The 17328-nt window shown below is 35.8% G+C and overlaps 1 protein-coding gene across 5 annotated transcripts in view; it reads left to right on the top strand.

Annotated features, from left to right (window-relative positions):
* RABGAP1 (RAB GTPase activating protein 1) overlaps positions 1–17328 on the top strand; it is a 178280-nt gene that overhangs the window by 78001 nt on the left and 82951 nt on the right. For all 5 annotated transcript variants that reach the window (XR_003412844.2, XM_053204654.1, XM_027035046.2 and 2 more), the window contains 3 exons: positions 2390–2564; positions 5433–5526; positions 9437–9587. Coding sequence is in view for 4 of the 5 variants with exons in the window: in XM_053204654.1 (XP_053060629.1) it covers positions 2390–2564; positions 5433–5526; positions 9437–9587 (420 nt within the window). In the remaining variant the exon portion in view is untranslated. The remainder of the gene's footprint in view (positions 1–2389; positions 2565–5432; positions 5527–9436; positions 9588–17328) is intronic.

The following is a 17328-nucleotide window of genomic DNA, read 5'->3' as shown; positions in this document are numbered from 1 at the left end:
TTTTGTGGATTTTGTTTATTTTTCATATAAACTTTAGATTCAAATTCTGTAGCTCTAGAAAAAAAGGATAGGTATTTTTACTGAAGAGAATTGACATCTTTATGATGTTTAGTCATCTTACCTGAGAACACGTGATATTGTTCCATTTATTCAAGTCTGTGTTTTTCTTACAAGAGTGCTTTTTTAAAAGCTTTTTATTACAGAAAATTCAAACGTACACAGAAGTAAAAATAATAGTGTAATAAACCCCCACATATTATTTCCCAGCTTCAATAATGAGTATCATTTTTAATAGCTGGAATTCTTGACTTATAAGCAAGGTTCATTTCATGACTATGTTTATCTGACTTCAAAGGGCAGTGTTGGTCTGGTCAGTGTTATTCACAGAAGAGTTTCTAGGTGAACTGCAATGGTTATCACATTTATATAGTCTCTGAGAAATTTTTTTTAAAGGTAAAGAGCGATTGATCTTTGAACTTTTTTATGTAGTATTTAATGTTTCAGATAGCAATTTGTAACAAATCAAAAAAAATCCTATTCCCTATCAAAGTATAATACTTAAAAATAATTAGAAATTTAGACTGAACATGTGTCATAGATTTTAGTTCAGTTCATTAAGTAACGAGAGAACCAGTAAGATGGTAAAACTGGCTTTATGTATTTGAGGAACTTGAGTTTATATAGTGCTTCTTTAAAAAAAAAAGTATTAGAACAAGATTGCTAGGTTAGAAACAAAACTGGTTAATGTCTTATAGATTAACTTTGGGTTATCTTTTCTACTGGGCAGAAATCATTTGCCCATCTACCAGATACAAATTTGTAGGCTAATATATAACTTCCCAGAGTCTGGGTTTTTAATTAATAGTAAGTAGCTAAGTCAAAATTGTTTATTCATCTAGAAAATTAAATAATCCTTAGGTAGACCTGTTAAAACAAAGTTGTCAAACTACAGTCCATGGGTCAAGTCTGGGCTGGCCTTTGTTTTCATAAAGTTTCTTTGGAATGCAGCCATGGTCACCTTACTCAGTATCTGTGGGTGCTTTTGTACCATAACGGTAGAGTTGAATAGTTGCCACAGACTAGTGGTCCCCAGAGACTAAAATATTTATTCTTCGGCCCTTTACAGAAAATTTTACTGACTTCTATATTAAGCAGGCATTTCTGTACCTTATGAACCTTTTAATCCCCTTTCTGTATTTTTACTTTATGCTTGTACATCTTTCTCATTGGTGTAGCCACCTTGTGAGTTATCTTTGTATCTTTCCCTACAGTTCTGCCTTTTCTTCCTGCTCTGTATTTTGCTTTTTCCCTCCTCCTTCTCCTTAAAACTGTCTGTAATGTGGACTATTAATATATTTAAATTTGGTACTGGCAAAGTTTTATATTCTCTGTCCTTAATTTTTAATTTAGGTGAGTTCAAACTGCTATACGTTTGCCTCAAAATACAAACTAATTTGAGATATAAGATTTTTGTGAATTAATCTCTTTTTTTGTTGCCCACCTTTACCCTCCCCCCCAGTTGTAGCTTTCACTGGAAGAAAAGTTCCCACAGTGCTTTAATTAATAAGCTAAAGGAGTGGGAAGAAACATGGAAATAAGAGGACTCTCTTAGTCCTAAACTTTGTTTTAGAATTAAAAAAAAAAAATTTTGTTTTAATGTTTGTTTATTTTAGAGAGAGAGAGCGAGCAAATGAGTGCAAGCGGGGGAGGAGCAGAGAGAGATGGAGACCCAGAAAACGAAGCAAGCTCAAGGCTCTGAGGTGTCAGCACAGAGCCCAATGGGGAGCTCAAACTCACAAGCTGTGAGATCATGACCTGAGCCGAAGTTGGAAGCTTAACCAACTGAGCTACCCAGGCACCCCTAGAATTTTTTTTTGTTTGTTGATTTTGAAAGAGAGAATCCTACCAAGCAGTCTCCACACTGTCAGCACAGAGCCCAACACGGGGCTCAGACTCAGGACCATGAGATCATGACCTGAGCTGAAATCACAAATTGGATGCTTAACTTATTGAGCCACCCAGGCGCCCCTAAAATATTTTTAAACATTTTTTTGATGGATAGTTTCATATAGGAAACTTTAAAGGACACCTTAAAGTAACAAGGAAGCTATAGATGGTTAACGCTTACTAGATATTGGCAATTGCATATATGATGATACAGTATGAAGACAATAAAATTGCAGAGCAAGAGTCCCGCCCAGTAAATAACCTATTTTCCTATGCGTTTTTAAATCCAAACATGTATTTTTCTATTTAGAAAAGGTTACATTTAGTGTAGACATTCAAAGTGATACCTTTTTATTCTCACATCCTATATGAAATCAGAAGTGTAGTGCTCAATTAAAAAATAATTTTACCACTTAGTAAATAATATTTTTTCGTCTTCAAGATAAAGCAGAAGGAAAGAAAGAACAATACTGATACTTTATATGAAGTTGTGTGCTTGGAAAGTGAATCAGAAAGAGAGAGGAGGAAAACTACAGCCAGTCCCTCCATTCGCCTGCCACAGTCTGGATCTCAGAGTTCCATGATACCTTCTCCTCCAGAAGATGATGAAGAGGAAGGTAAATTGTAGGGAGACCTTAATTTCTATTTTGGGGTGGCAAACCATGCAAACCATTATCATTTTGTCAGGGAATTGATAATGGGACGTAGCATTTGGAATTCTTTCAATGCATATGAGAGTGTACTATATGCAAAGGAGTATGGGAGATGCAAAAATGGTGAATATAGGACATTCTTTAAGATAATTGTATCAGTTTGGAAAAAATGAGATTTATGGTCAGTGCTTTTTTAAAGAGTCTGCCTATGCTGTCTTAGTGTATTAGCACATTTTTAGAGCACATGTGACATAGATTCTACCTGAGTACGTGTTCCTATCTCTGCTGATTTATTTTAGAGGGACAGTTTCATTTGCCAAAATGTGGCTTCCACACATGATCCTTTCACAAAATACATGTATTTAAATATACAAATTTATGTTTATACATTATTGGATTTCACACTGGTAAACTTTAGGAATCAACCTAATAGTAATAGTTTGGAGAACTCTTCTACCCTTAAACTCAGCAATAAAAGTAAAACCCACCATAAACTGAGAAAGACACTCTATTTTTATGAAACCAGAGAATGGTCAAATGCTGAATCTGAATGCTGTGCATTTTAAAGAGTATTTACCGGTTACAGAGAAATTTGGGCCCAACTGAAGGATAATATCGTGTCTAACATCTAGTTGTAACCTATAGCAGGCATACATTTTTCAGTATAACTGAGGAGTTCAGAGGACCTCCAGTGACGGTTGCTAACTAGGAGACATGAGGGCCAATGGCGGGCCATGAGAGAGGGAACACTAGAACACAAGCTCTGGGAAGGAAGAACATGTATCTTTTTTTTGCCCACGCTGTTTCCCTAGTGTGTAACACCATTCCTGGTATGTAATAGATGCTCAGTAAATATTCGTGGAATGGGTACCCCTGCTGCGATCCATTCCTATAGTGAAAAACTAATGACAGGACCATGTTGCTGAAGAAAGCTGTGCAGACATGCCATCTTTTAATCCTCTAACATAATATATGGACCAAGGAGACCCATCCTGTTGTTATGTGTTTGCTCCCTGGAAAGAAATGTCCATGGTCCTGTAGAGAGGCTCCTTATTCCATAGGACATTGGTGCTCCCAGGACTGGAAGCCAGCAGATATAAAGGAGAGGTGTTCAGAAGCAACATTCTGCATCTGAGGTTGCCTGCTCCCTTTCTACCCATACCCCTGCCTTAGGTACATGGAGTTGTAACCACATATTTCAGACTGCTGTCCACATATGTTGAAAGCATCCAAACCAGAAAAAGACAACTTGATAAGGCAGATATTCCTGATCTCTTTAAAGGAATTGTCATCTCTTGTACATCTTAGTACATTTTTTATAGCTACTATTCCCCAGAGAGTTGTATTATATTGATATTTGAATGAGTGGAGAATTACGTGAGACCTTAGAAAGTAGGGTGAATTCTGACAAAATAATGAAGTTGGGGAAGTTTATCTTCGTGCCCTTGAGCATTTATCTTTTCCTTATTGATCCTCCCATTTGTCCCAAAGGAGGTCTCATTTACACTCAGTCTGCATCTTCCCTATCTTACCATCAAAACTGATGATAATGTCTAAGGCATTACAATGTACAGATGTTATAAGTATCATGGATTTCTGAGCTATCACTAGTTGAGATGCAAATTCATGATGTAATCATTACAGGTATAAAGATCATTACAGGTATCATTACAGGTATAAACTTTGTTTAGGCAGGTTAGGCCAAAAATCTTAGAAATAGCATTGGTGAGGACACATGTAAGCAAGTACCATTGTACTCAACAGTGGAAATGTAAATTGTAGAGCCATTCTGGAAGGCGATTTGTCAGTAAGTTACAGAATCCTTAAAATTATGCATTTTAGCCCAGGATCCACTTCTGGGCACATACCCAATGAAAGCAAGAGATATATTCATCCTGACACTATTTGTAGCAAAAAATGGAAAACTACCTAAGCGTCCAACAAAAGAAGATTGATTAAGTAAATGTCTTAGTCCATGTTTCCCACCCGCCCCCCCCCCCCCTTCATGATAACTTCTAAAAATTCTTTCACAGGCCTTCTTTATCAGTGTCCCTTTTTTTCACTGTCTTCCTATCTTATAGTCTTTAAATTCTTATTTGAATTTACTTTTCTTAATTACTAGAGTTCAGTTTGAAATGATTCATTTTGATCCTTTTTGATATTTTTGTGCTTTCTGTTATAAATTAATGTATGTCAGTGTAGAAAATTTAGTCATAAGAACATAGGGGGAAGAGGGAAATAAACCATAACTCTGTTACTGAGAGACAGTAATTGTTAATGTCTTAGCATAATTTATTCCAGACTATTTTGATCATAACAAAGACTTACCAGCTCTTGATATTTTTATTTTATGTGGCATTTTGCCAGATTATTAATGTAAACACATGTCAGTGTGTAATCACATTGTAAACATCATGTATCATAATTTATTTAGCCGCTCTCTGCTCTACTCCTGTTGGACACTTAGGTGGTTTGTAAATTTTTTTAACTGTTGTAAATAAGACTGGTACATATTTTCATAGATAAAGCTGTTTGCTTTGGAAGAGGAAAAGGAAGATACCATAATTTGAGTTTTACCATTTTACAATTAAATGGCTCTTTTCCTCAGTTGACATAATGTGGACCTCTATGGAAAGCTAAAGACATAAAGAGATCACAGCAACATTCTACCTAGGACCGTTTTCATTTTCTTTGTATTTACATTTATATGCTAAAAGAAATTATGACTTCATCCTCCCAGTAAAATCTTTCAAATTTGACTGTTATGTTTCCATTCATTCTTCTGGCTAGCATAGCCACTTTTGTTATCCTTTTCTGTGTGTTTTATTAAAGATAATGATGAACCCCTCTTGAGTGGATTTGGTGATGTATCCAAAGAATGTGCAGGAAAAATTCTTGAAACATGGGGAGAACTGCTATCAAAATGGTAAGTTAGAATAGTTCTCCTTTTCATCTGTAATTCTCATTTTCTGGGTGGGATATCTTCCCTTAACCACAGTATTCAATTCTGGAACGTATCCTAGAAACCAAAATATGAGGTTTGTGTTCTAGAATCTCTGTTCTTAGCCGTTTTAAGGGTAAGTAGTGAATATCTGCAATCAACTTTCAGAATATCAGAAACCTAATAAATTCTCATTGCGGCAGAAAATATTAATCCAGACACGGAATATATGAAAGGAATAAATCAAGAAAGATGGCCTTTTTATTGATGCACTTAGGAACCACTGACAAAGCTAATACACAACAATTAAGACAGTACATCTTTATCAGGGAAGTTTGGAGGATGCTTCCACAATGCATAGAGCCACAGTAGAGGCCTCAGGTGGGATTTTTCCTTATCTGTGTTGTGTACAGCAGAGTGTTTTGAATGTGCTGTATACATTGAGTGCTCTAACAATTACTTTTCCTACGAACACTTGTAAGATTCAGGAATTTCTTGTCAAGAGAAATTCTGTGCTCAAGAGATAGCTTGACAACATTGTTAAGCACTATCCTGTAGACTGTCTAAAAAGGACACACTAATTTCAGGTATTTATTAATGAGACCAGAGACACTCTGGTAAGTCAGGTTGGTAAGACATTTATGTAGTTCCTTTTTCCTCTCTGTAGGATGCCAGTATATGCTGGGAAAAAAAGCTTCAAAAGTGATGTGGGCACTTCTCTAATTTCTGACTTTCTGGTTGTTAGAATTGTCATGTGAGTTCCCCGTGGGCCTGTTACTTTGGGGTCTGATTTTCTCAGAAAATTTAACTGTTGAAGCCTTTCACCCTGTTCTTAGAAAACCATGTTTCGGCATTTAAAAAATCTTCCGTGTCCTTAAGGAATGGGACTACAAATGGGCATCATCTGCTTCTAGCTCTCTCACATCTCTCACAGTGCGAGAGCTTTACACTTCTGGTGAAACGTGCTCCACATTGGGAAATGTCAAATGTGTACAGGAGGAGAATGCAAACCAAAGCATGGTTTGTCTTTACACAAGTGCTTTTAATAAATGAACGCTGCAAAAGCCCCCCTGGGATATAGTTCTCATTTATATTTGATATTCCTTTAGCAGTCAGGAGACAGACCTGCTGATGCTCTCGTCACAATTATATTTTCAGTTCAGTGAATTTGGAGTGTTTGGACTGCTGCTGGCAGGCATTTCATCTGAAGAAAAAGGTTTCTGCTCTAAAATAGAAATGTAATTGAATCTTGACATGGTTACATAACACTGTATTTAAAATCATTTAGATACAGCATTTAGACTCTAGGTTTTATTGGATGAACTCAGCAGCGTTTTATACAGTTGTTTGGAATTTGTTTTGTTAACAAGTTTTGTTTCTTCAGTTTTTGAATTTTTTAAATTACGTCCTTGTGCCATTTCCTCAAATATATTAACTGAGTTTACATTTTTGTTTAGGGCGTTTAAAACTGTTTTTGCTGGTTTGGGTCATATCTTCAGAAATGATAATGCAGTCTTTTTCTTTAATTCACTTCATCACTTTTTTCCATCATAGGAAACATGGCGATATTGTGGAGTTTTAGAGCCTAGTAGACCTGGCTTCAAATCCAACCTCTTTTACTTCCAAGCTGTATGGTCTTGGGCAAGTCACTTAACTCTTCTGAGTCTCTTTCTTCATTTACAAAATACACAAGTCTTTCAAATTGCCATTCGGGATTATTGTAAATTAAAAATAATGGATGTTGTACTAGTAACAATGGTAGTAAGAATTAATAAATTTACCATATGCCAGGCATTGTGCTAAGTTCCGTGTCTTATTTCAGTTACAACAACCTTATGAACTAGTATCCATTTATGCAGATGAGGAAACTGGCTCAGAGATTTAGTCAGCAATTTTAGTTAGTAAATGGCAGACCTAGAATTTTTAACACAGGCAAGTCTGATCCTAAAGCCTGTTTATTTAATTCCACATTAGATTTTAGTGGCAGTATTAGCAGCAGTACATTTGAGCTCTAACTCTCCAAGTTCATTTAAACGTGACTCTTAGTGCAGAAGATAACTAATGTTGGTATAAAATAGTATGTTGAGATAAAGTTAATATGATCAATGACAAAATTATTCTGAAAATAATTTACCAATATAAATTAAGCTAGGGTTAGCAAATAAACCTAGGGTTAGGTTTATTGTTTCTGTAAAGGGCCAGGTCATATATATTTAGGCCATAGATACATATAGGTCATAAATATTAGGCTTTGTGGTGCAGTAATTTCTCTCACGACCACTCAACTCTGCTGTTATAGGGCAAAAGCAGTCATAGATGATACATAAACAAAAAAGGCTGTCTCCACAAAAGTTGATTTATAGAAACAGGCAGTGGGCCACATTTGGTGCACAGACCATAGTGCATCAATCTTTAAATTAAGTGACAACTGCTTTTGTTCTTTCTGCCCCAACCCTTCAACTTTTATATAATTTTTTTTCCCAAGCAAAGACAAAACTATGTTGAATTGTCTATAGCTACTACATTAGGGTACTAGCATCACAGAATTAACCATTTTTAAACATACTGTGCCTTATTCTGTAGAATTCTAGGAACGTTTTGAGAAAAATCTGAGTCCTTTTTGTATTTTGAGAGTGGTCATTTTGTATCAGTAACTTACTGTTTAAATTTGATAGTCACAGGAGCCATTTCACATCAGAGTCCTGCTTTACTGACTCAGTATTGGTAGCTCTCAAATCACAAAGCAGCCATGATATCAGCGCATTCATAGGTCTTAGAGTTTGAGGACTACCTAAGTCATTTAATCAACTTCCCTGAACTTCTTTCTCCATCTGTAAAACTGGAGATACTAGCCACCTACCTCACATGGTGGTTGTGAGAATCGAATAAGATTTCATGCAAACCGCTTTGTAAATTGGTACCAACATTTCAAGATAAGTTTTATTTTCCCCATTTTGTAAATGAGATAAATGAACCTCAAAGACTTTAATAATTTATTTTGATGTTACAATAGTACAGTCAAAACTTCCTTATCCATCATACTCATTCAAAAATATTACTTGAAGCAAGGTATCACAAAAGCCTCTGAAAGTTTTATTTTTATATTTAAATATTTATTTTAACTTAGAATACTATTTTAACTTAGAACATATAAATATTTAATTCACTTGTGAATTTTGATGCAGGGTCAAGCCCTTATCTTTGGGTATATGTCCAGTGATTAGAATTTTGCTGTGTTTTTATTATATAAGCCACAACCATAAAGCTATGGTTTCCAGTTTTGATTTTTTTTTAATTCTTTTTTAATGTTTATTAATTTTTGACAGAGAGAGAGAGAGACAGAGCATGAGTGGGGGAGGGGCAGAGAGAGAGAGGGAGACACAGAATCCGAAGGAGGCTCCAGACTCTGAGCTGTGAACACAGAGCCTGATGCGGGGCTCAAACTCATAGACCGCGAGATCATGAGCTGAGCCAAAGTTGGATGCTCAACCGACTGAGCCACCCAGGCGCCCCTTGATTTTTATTAAAAAAATTTTTTTAAGTACAGCAGTAATTTAAAGATACTTACAAAACAGTCTAGCTGCACAATTCTTTCCTCCACCCAATCTTTTACAGTTATCTTGGCCACATCTAATTCAATACTTTTTTTCTTTATTAGTATGTTACCTTTATTAAGTCTTTAAAAAACTTTTAGTTTAGTTTTCATAAAAATAATACTCTTTAGGGGCTCCTGGCTGGTTCAGATGGTGGAATGCACAACTCTTGATCTTGGGGTTGTGAGTTTGAGCCCCACGTTGGGTGTAGAGAGTACTTAAAAACAAGATCTTAAAAAAGAAAAAAAAAACACTCTTTGGAGAATCTTTAATGTGCTTACAGATTATGGCTTTCTTTTTAGGCATCTCAATTTGAGTGTGAGACCAAAGCAGTTGTCGTCCTTAGTAAGAAGTGGTGTTCCTGAAGCTCTGCGAGGAGAAGTCTGGCAACTGCTGGCAGGTTGTCACAACAATGACCACCTGGTAGAAAAATACCGAATTCTCATTACAAAGGTAAGGGGCTGATAATTCAGCCTCAGCATTTAATCCTTTTAGAAATTTGTTATGAAAAGATTATTGTGGCTATTTGATTTCAATTTTATACAACAGCCCAAAAGTTGTTTCTAGTGTTGGCACAAAAAGAAAAGGAAAAAGGTTTTTCTTCCTTGACTGACTTCACCTTGGAGGCAGAGGATGGCCTCTGTTCATTGTGTATCTAAATCCTTTTTGTCCATAATTGCATGTTCAGTCAGATCATTTGTGCCATGCAATATGAAACACTGTTTTTTGTTTAATTGTTTTCACACTTCACAGAAATGTGCTTTTTCTAGGTAAGGCCTAGTTCTAGTTTCTACAATAGGAAGAACATGATTTTTATTCTCTTATACTGGAGTCCCTTTTAGCTCATTCCTCTAAAATGAAGAATTCTCATTTTTTATAGTATTCCCTCTCAAGTTCATGCATTCCTTAAGGTTTTGCAAGCAAAACAACAAAAACTATTCTTGAACAGCATACAAGAATTTCATTTTCTTCAATATTAAGTGATGCTTCATGCCTTTGTGCCCATCCCATTGGTTTTAATTTTTGTTTTTACTTTCTCACACTCTTGAAGTATTTCTCTTTGGAAAGCAGTTTCTCCATTCCCAAACCTGGGTTATGAATGAATTGCTCAGAACCCTGAATAATACCTAAGAATTTTTTAGTATGACAAAAGGTGGGACTTCTTTTAAAAATATATTAAAACCTTCGATGAATAATATCTCCATAAAACTCTTACTGTAAAAAAATCTTATGGGGAAGAACATTTGAACATGAAATTGGACCTCTTACCAGAAAATGACTTTTATTTGATGACAATATTCGTGTTCTTCTCATTTTATTTCTAGACAGATGTTTTTTCTTTCAAGAACTAATATTCTGATTTTTTTCCTTGTTGCTGTAACTATTCAAACAGCATTAATTGAGTGCCTGTCAAAACCACAGTACAGGAGCTAGGAGGTGAAACCTATTGATTGCCGAGTAATACTCCATTGTATATATATACCACATCTTCTTTATCTATTCATCAGTCAAAGGACATTTGGGCTCTTTCCATACTTTGGCTATTTTTGATAGTGCTCCTGTAAACACTGGGGTGCATGTGCCCTTCAAAACAGCGTACCTGTATCCCTTGGATAAATACCTAGTAGTGCATTTGCCAGGTCGTAGGGTAGTTCTATTTTTAATTTTTTGAGGAACCTCCATACTGTTTTCCAGAGTGGCTGCACCAGCTTGCATTCCCACCAACAATGCAAAAGAGATCCTCTTTCTCCACATCCTTGCCAACATCTGTTGTTGCATGAGTTGTTAATGTTAGCCATTCTGACAGGTGTGAGGTGGTATCTCATTGTGGCTTTATTTGTATTTTCCTGATGATGAGTGACGTTGAGCATTTTTTCACATGTCGGTTGGCCATCTGGATGTCTTCTTTGGAGAAGTGTCCATTCATGTCTTTTGTCCGTTTCTTCACTGGATTATTTGTTTTTTTTGGGTGTTGAGTTTGATAAGTTCTTTACAGATTTCGGATGGTAACCCTTTATCTGATACATCGTTTGCAAATACCTTCTCCCATTCCATCAGTTGCCTTTTAGTTTTGCTGATTGTTTCCTTCGCTGTGCAGAAGCTTTTTATTTTGATGAGGTCCCGATAGTTCATTTTTGCTTTTGTTTCCCTTGCCTCTGGAGACTTGTTGAGTAAGAAGTTGCTGCAGCCAAGGTCAAAGAGGTTTTTGCCTGCTTTCTCTTCGAGCATTTTGATGGTTTCCTGTCTTACATTGAGGTCTTTCATCCATTTTCAGTTTATTTTTGTGTATGATGTAAGAAAGTGGTCCAGGTTCATTTTTCTGCATGTCCAGTTTTCCCAGCACCACTTGCTGAAGAGACTGTCTTTTTTCCATTGGATATTCTTTCCTGCTTTGTCAAAGATTAGTTGGCCATATGTTTATAGGTCTATTTCTGGGTTTCCTATTCTGTTCCATTGATCTGAGTGTCTGTTTCTGTGCCGTAGTTTTGATTATTCTTAAACTTCATTTAAATGCAATCATACAATAATGCAGCTCATACCCATTTGAGTGGGACTTCTTTTGTTCATCTAATTTGGGAGTGTATCAGGAGCCCGTCTTTCTCTCTTTGTTTTCATTTTTGTAATTGCAGAGAGTATTCCATTGTAGAAATAAAGCTCACTTGAAAAAAATCTATTCTGCTATTATAGGTATTTGGTTTTGCTTTGTTCTTTTCCAGTTTTAGCCATTGTGAACAAACCTGCTATGAACATTCTTGCATTTAGCAAATGTTATGGTGTGAATGTTTGTCTCCCTCAAAATTCATGTGGTGAAATTTAATTTCCAAAGTGATGGTATCAGAAGGTAGAGCCTTTGAGGGGCACCTGGGTGGCTCAGTATACTGAGTGTCCGACTCTTGGTTTTGACGTCAGGTTCCACACTAAGCATGGAGACTGAGATTCTCTCTCTCTCCTTCTGCCCGTCTCTCCCACTCACCTGCGTGCGCTCGCGCTCTCTCTCTCTCTCTTTAAAAAAATGTGGGGCACCTGGGTGGCTCAGTCAGTTAAGCATCCGACTTCAGCTCAGGTCATGATCTTGCGGTTTGTGAGTTCAAGCATCCCATGTTGGGCTCTGTGCTGACAGCTCAGAGCCTGGAGCCTGCTTCTGATTCTGTGTCTCCCTCTCTGCCCCTCCCCTACTTGTGCTCTGTCTCTCTCTCAAAAATAAATTAACATTAAAGAAAACTTTTTTTAAATAAAAAATACTCTAAAAAATTTTTTTAAGATGGAGGTAAAGCTTTTGAGAGGTGATTAGGTCATGAGGACAGAGCTCTCATGATAGCAAATAGTGCCCTTATGAAAGAAGCTCTAGAAAGATCCCTCACCAGCTTCCATCATTTGAGGGCACAGCAAGAAGTCACCAGTCTGCAGTGAAGGAGAGGGCCTTCATCAGATCCTGACCATGTTGGCACCCTGATCTTGGATTTCTAGCCTCCAAAACTGTAAGCAATAAGTTTCTGCTGTTTTTAAGCCATCCTGTCCGTGGTATTTTGTTATAGCGGTCCAAATGGACTAAAAAAGCAAAGTTTATATATGTTAATATATGTATATAGACAATAATATTTACATGTATATATGTGTGTGTATATATATTTATATATTACTAATTCTAGGAGTTTTTAATTTATTCTGGACATGGGTTCTTTGCCAGGTATATGCTTCATGTTCTTAAATTTCGCATGTAATATTACTTTAGAGGTGTTTTGTTTTGTTTTGCTTCTTCATAGACTAAATTTATGGCAGGAAACAGTGACTAGATTTATAGAATGAAGCCCCCCAAAACATTACCTTGCAAATAGAATTGATGAACATCTTTGTCGTCACCTTGCTTTAATTATCAAGCTTGTCTTATAAGGGGATATATGTAGGGTTTTTCCCATGTGACTTTTATAATCCAGGGACAGGTTACCTTTCAGCAATAGAAAATACATAGGTATGTGTGTATTTTGAAGGTGTTTCTTATTTCTAAACATTTTTTTAATGTTTATTTATTTATTTTGAGAAAGAGAGAGAGAAAGAGAGCGTGCGTGTGCAAGCAGGAGAAGGGCAGAGAGAAAGGGAGACAGAATCCCAAGCAGGCTCCATACTGTCAGCACAGAGCCTGACATGGGGCTCTAACCCATGAACCATGAGATCATGACCTGAGCTGAAACCAAGAGTTGGACGCCTAAACGACTGAGCCACCCAGGCGCCCCAAGGTGTTTCTTATTTCTAAAAGCAGTGGAGTTTGAGGGCACTCTTCTCCCTTTTTTTTTTTTTTTAAGTTTTTTATTTTTTAGGTTTTAAGTTTTTTTAAAGTGAGAACTTCAGATTTTTTTTTTCATCTCAAGAAGGGAAAAATAGTAGTAGTAGCTGCCCTTTTTGAGCACATATGTCACATGCTGAATTAAACACTTTATAACCATTATGTCATAAATCCAAAGAAAATCCCTGTGAAGTGGTAATTACTATTTCCATTTTAGAAATGAAGAAACAGAGGTTCAGTGAAGCTTAGTAATTTGCTTATAATCATTCACATAGTAAATGATAGAGGCAGAATTTGAACTCAGAGATGACTCTAAAGCTGGTTCTTTTCCATTCTCCCTACTTGTCTATCCTTGAACTTAAAATTTTTTTATACAGCCATGTATGTACTTACACAGAATTTCCTGTAGACACATGAACACATTTGTTTTTATGTGTAGTTTTTTATTCAGTTACTCTTCTATTGGTAGGCATTTACTTTGCTTCCAGATTTTAGCCTCTAAATGATGTTTTACTAAACATACTTAAACACGTTCTAAATCTCTTTTTATGGAAGAGTCTCAGGAGTGTGATTGCTGGATCAAAGGGTGACATGTTTTTTTAAGTGATTATTTAATTTTTATATTTAATTTACTTATGTCCAGCTTGATTTTTCGAAAAGGCTGTTGCAGTTTATAGTTCACCAGCGGTGTAGCAAAGTACCTGTTAACCCATATCCCAAACAGTATTAGTTATCAGTAACTATTTAATTTTCTGCTGTCAGTGGATGTAAGTGATACCAGCATATCTTTAGTTTGCAGATCTCTGACTGCTGGTAAATGTAAGCAATTTAGTCTTCTGTGAATTACCTCTTCATCTTTTTTAAACATATATTCTCAAAACCAGAGATGGAAGAAGATCACTTAGATAAGATAAAAATTATCAGGGTGCAAGTGTGGCTCAGTTGATTAAGCATCTGACTCTTGATTTCTGCTGAAGTCATGGTCAGCTCATGGGATCAAGCACAGAACCTGCTTGGGATTCTCTTTCTCTCCCTGTCTCTCTCTCTGTCCTTCCCCAGCTTGTGCTCACTCTCTCTCAAAATAAATAAATAAACTTAAAAAAAAAAATCATTTACCCAAAAAAAGAACTCTGTACTCTATTATGTTTATTAATCCTTTATCTTCTTTATAAATACCTCTCTAAAACTTTAATTCTTTATTGACTTTACTGATGGTTTCATGCCTTACAAAACATTTTCAATTTTTATGTAGAAAAGTGTGTCTTGGTTAAGGTCTCTCCTACCTCTGAGTCTGTAAATGCAATTTCTGAGATTTTCTTGCAAGATTTTTATTGTATATGTTATATATTTATATCTTTAATCCATCTGGAATTTATTTTTGTACATGGCATATGATAGCGGCCCAGTTTTACTTTCTCCCAGATGGATAACCAATTGTGCTACTCCCATTTTCCTGCTGGATAGAACTGCCATCTTTGTTAGGTCTTAAATTCTCATATATACTGGGATTGAGTTCTAGATTTTTCTGCGTATTGATCAGTTTGTGTGTCCCTATACCAATACTGTTTTGGTTTAAGAGGCTTTGAGTTATCTTTTTTCAAATCTTTCTTCACTGTTTCTTATTCCATATTTTTTTCTTATCTATTCTTTCATATATTTAATCTTCCATATAACTCTTAAAATCATTTTCTCCAGTCTTACCACCAGTGCCTCCCTGTAAGGTTATATAAGGATTCTAATTTGAATTTTATTTATTTTACATATTAATTTAGGCTATAAGTTACATTGTTATAGTGTCTTTATATCTAAGAGATGGTATGTCTTACCACTTGTTTAGGTCTTATTTTATGTCTGTTAAAGACTTTAGAGTTGCCTTCATATATATGTCTTGTGCCTTTTTTGTTAAATTTATTCCTAAGAATTATCCTAGAGCATTCTTGCTGTTGCAAATGGAGTATTTTTTTTTCCTTCTGATTTCTATTTCAAGGACCTAATTGCTACAATAGAGAATAGACATTGGTTTTTTTTAATTCTCTATCCATCTGCCTCTTGATATTTTTATTAGTTCCCCTAATTGGATTCTAGCATCTTTTGAGATTTTCAGGTATGCAGTAATATCAGCAGCAAAAACAGTTGCTTTTTTTCACTGTTCATGCAGACTGTTTGGTTTTCTTTGTATGTTAGAAACATCAAGACAGTGTTAAATGATGATGATGATAACTAGCATCCTTATCTAGTTCCTGATTTTACTTACGGTGGTTTTAGTTTTTTTTTTTTTTATTTTTTGGAAAGCATACTGTTCATTTCTTTGGTAAGTCTTAATTTTTATTTTTTTCACTTAAATTTTTTTTTAATGTTTATTTTTAAGAGAGAGAGTGCAAGCAGGGGAGGAGTAGAGAGAGGGGGAGACACAGAATTTGAAGCAGGCTCCAGGCTCTGAGTTATTAGCATAGAGCCCAACACAGGGCTCAAACTCACACGAACCATGAGATCATGACCTGAGCTAAAGTTGGACGTTTAACCAACTGAGTCACCCAGGTGCCCCTATTTTTTATTTTAAAAAGTTTTTTAATGTTTATTTTTTTGGGAGAAAGTGAGGAGGGGAGGGGCAGAGAGAGGAGGAGACAAAGAATCTGAAGTAGGCTCCATGCTGTCAGCGCAAAGCCCAACACCGGGCTCAAACCCATGAACTGTGAAACGATGAACTGAGCCCAAGTTGGATGCTCAACTGACTGAGCTACTCAGGCGCTCCTGTAGGTTTTATTGTATTTAAGTGATTTTCTTCCATCTCTGGCTTTGAGATTTTATTAGGAATGTCTACTAAATTTTATTAAGAAGTGTTTTTTTTTCTTTTTTAGCATTTAATGTGATTTTTACAGATTTGTAGTGGAATAGATATATAACCTATCAACATTATGATAGACTTCTTGATACTGAACTATCCTTGGCTTCATGGAATAAATTTCTGCAGACCAAATACTCTTAGATTCTTTGTTTTCTATTTGTTCTGGCCTTTGACCAAAGGCTCCTCAATCTTGATCTCTAGATAGAACTTGTCAGACACATTGGGGAGGAACCTTAATAGATAATCCATAGGGACTCCCATGGTGCTTTTTTGTAAATTCTCAAGTTGTAAGACTGAGCTGTTTGGGTCTGGTGAATCAAACTGCAGTTGACAATGGAGGGAAAAGGAGACACTTTCTGGTCTCCAACTTCCAGAATGCACTTCTGGCCCTTCTTTCTTTTGATTATTTTTAACTTTTATGCTATTGACTCTCTATTTATTTATTTAGTTTGCTTAGTAGCAGAAATTTATGTCAAAATTGCTTCCTTATGTTTCTCATTCCTTTTATAACCACTCAGCCTTGTGTTTTCTGAAACCTGTTTGCTTTATTTTCTCTAGTGGTTTTATTGATAAACTTTTGTTATAAGAATCTTTTGCTATGAATTTCAAGTTTGTATCCAAAATCTAAATTAATAAAAAGTCCATGTAACCATTCTTTACATTTTTAATTGTTTGTCCAAGGGAGGTCCTAGAGGCCCAGCCACATTTTACCAGTCTGGAAATTTAATTTAAATGTCTAATTAAAATTCCATTATTATGCAGATTGTTTTGGTTTTAATTGAAAATATCTTTGGTAGACTTGGCAGTAGTGAAAGATGCAATAATATATAGCCTTAGAACCTAGAATAAAAGGAAGTCAATTTAGCAAAAAGAGCACTGGCCTTGGAGTTAGGAAGCCTGAGTACTATTCCAGCTCTGCCACTAGCTTATATGAACTCAAATGAGTTCTTGACTTGTGACCATTCACTTCCTCTTCTCTTAAATAAGTTTGCTAAAGTAAATGGTTGATTTTCCTTTTAGCTTGAACATGCTGGAAAATTAGATATATAGCATGTTTGAATCCTGCC

Source organism: Acinonyx jubatus, chromosome D4 (assembly GCF_027475565.1).
Source record: "Acinonyx jubatus isolate Ajub_Pintada_27869175 chromosome D4, VMU_Ajub_asm_v1.0, whole genome shotgun sequence".
In the NCBI taxonomy this organism is placed as follows: domain Eukaryota; kingdom Metazoa; phylum Chordata; class Mammalia; order Carnivora; family Felidae; genus Acinonyx; species Acinonyx jubatus.
Note: the sequence above shows the minus strand (reverse complement) of the source record. Positions and strands in the feature narration are given on the sequence as shown.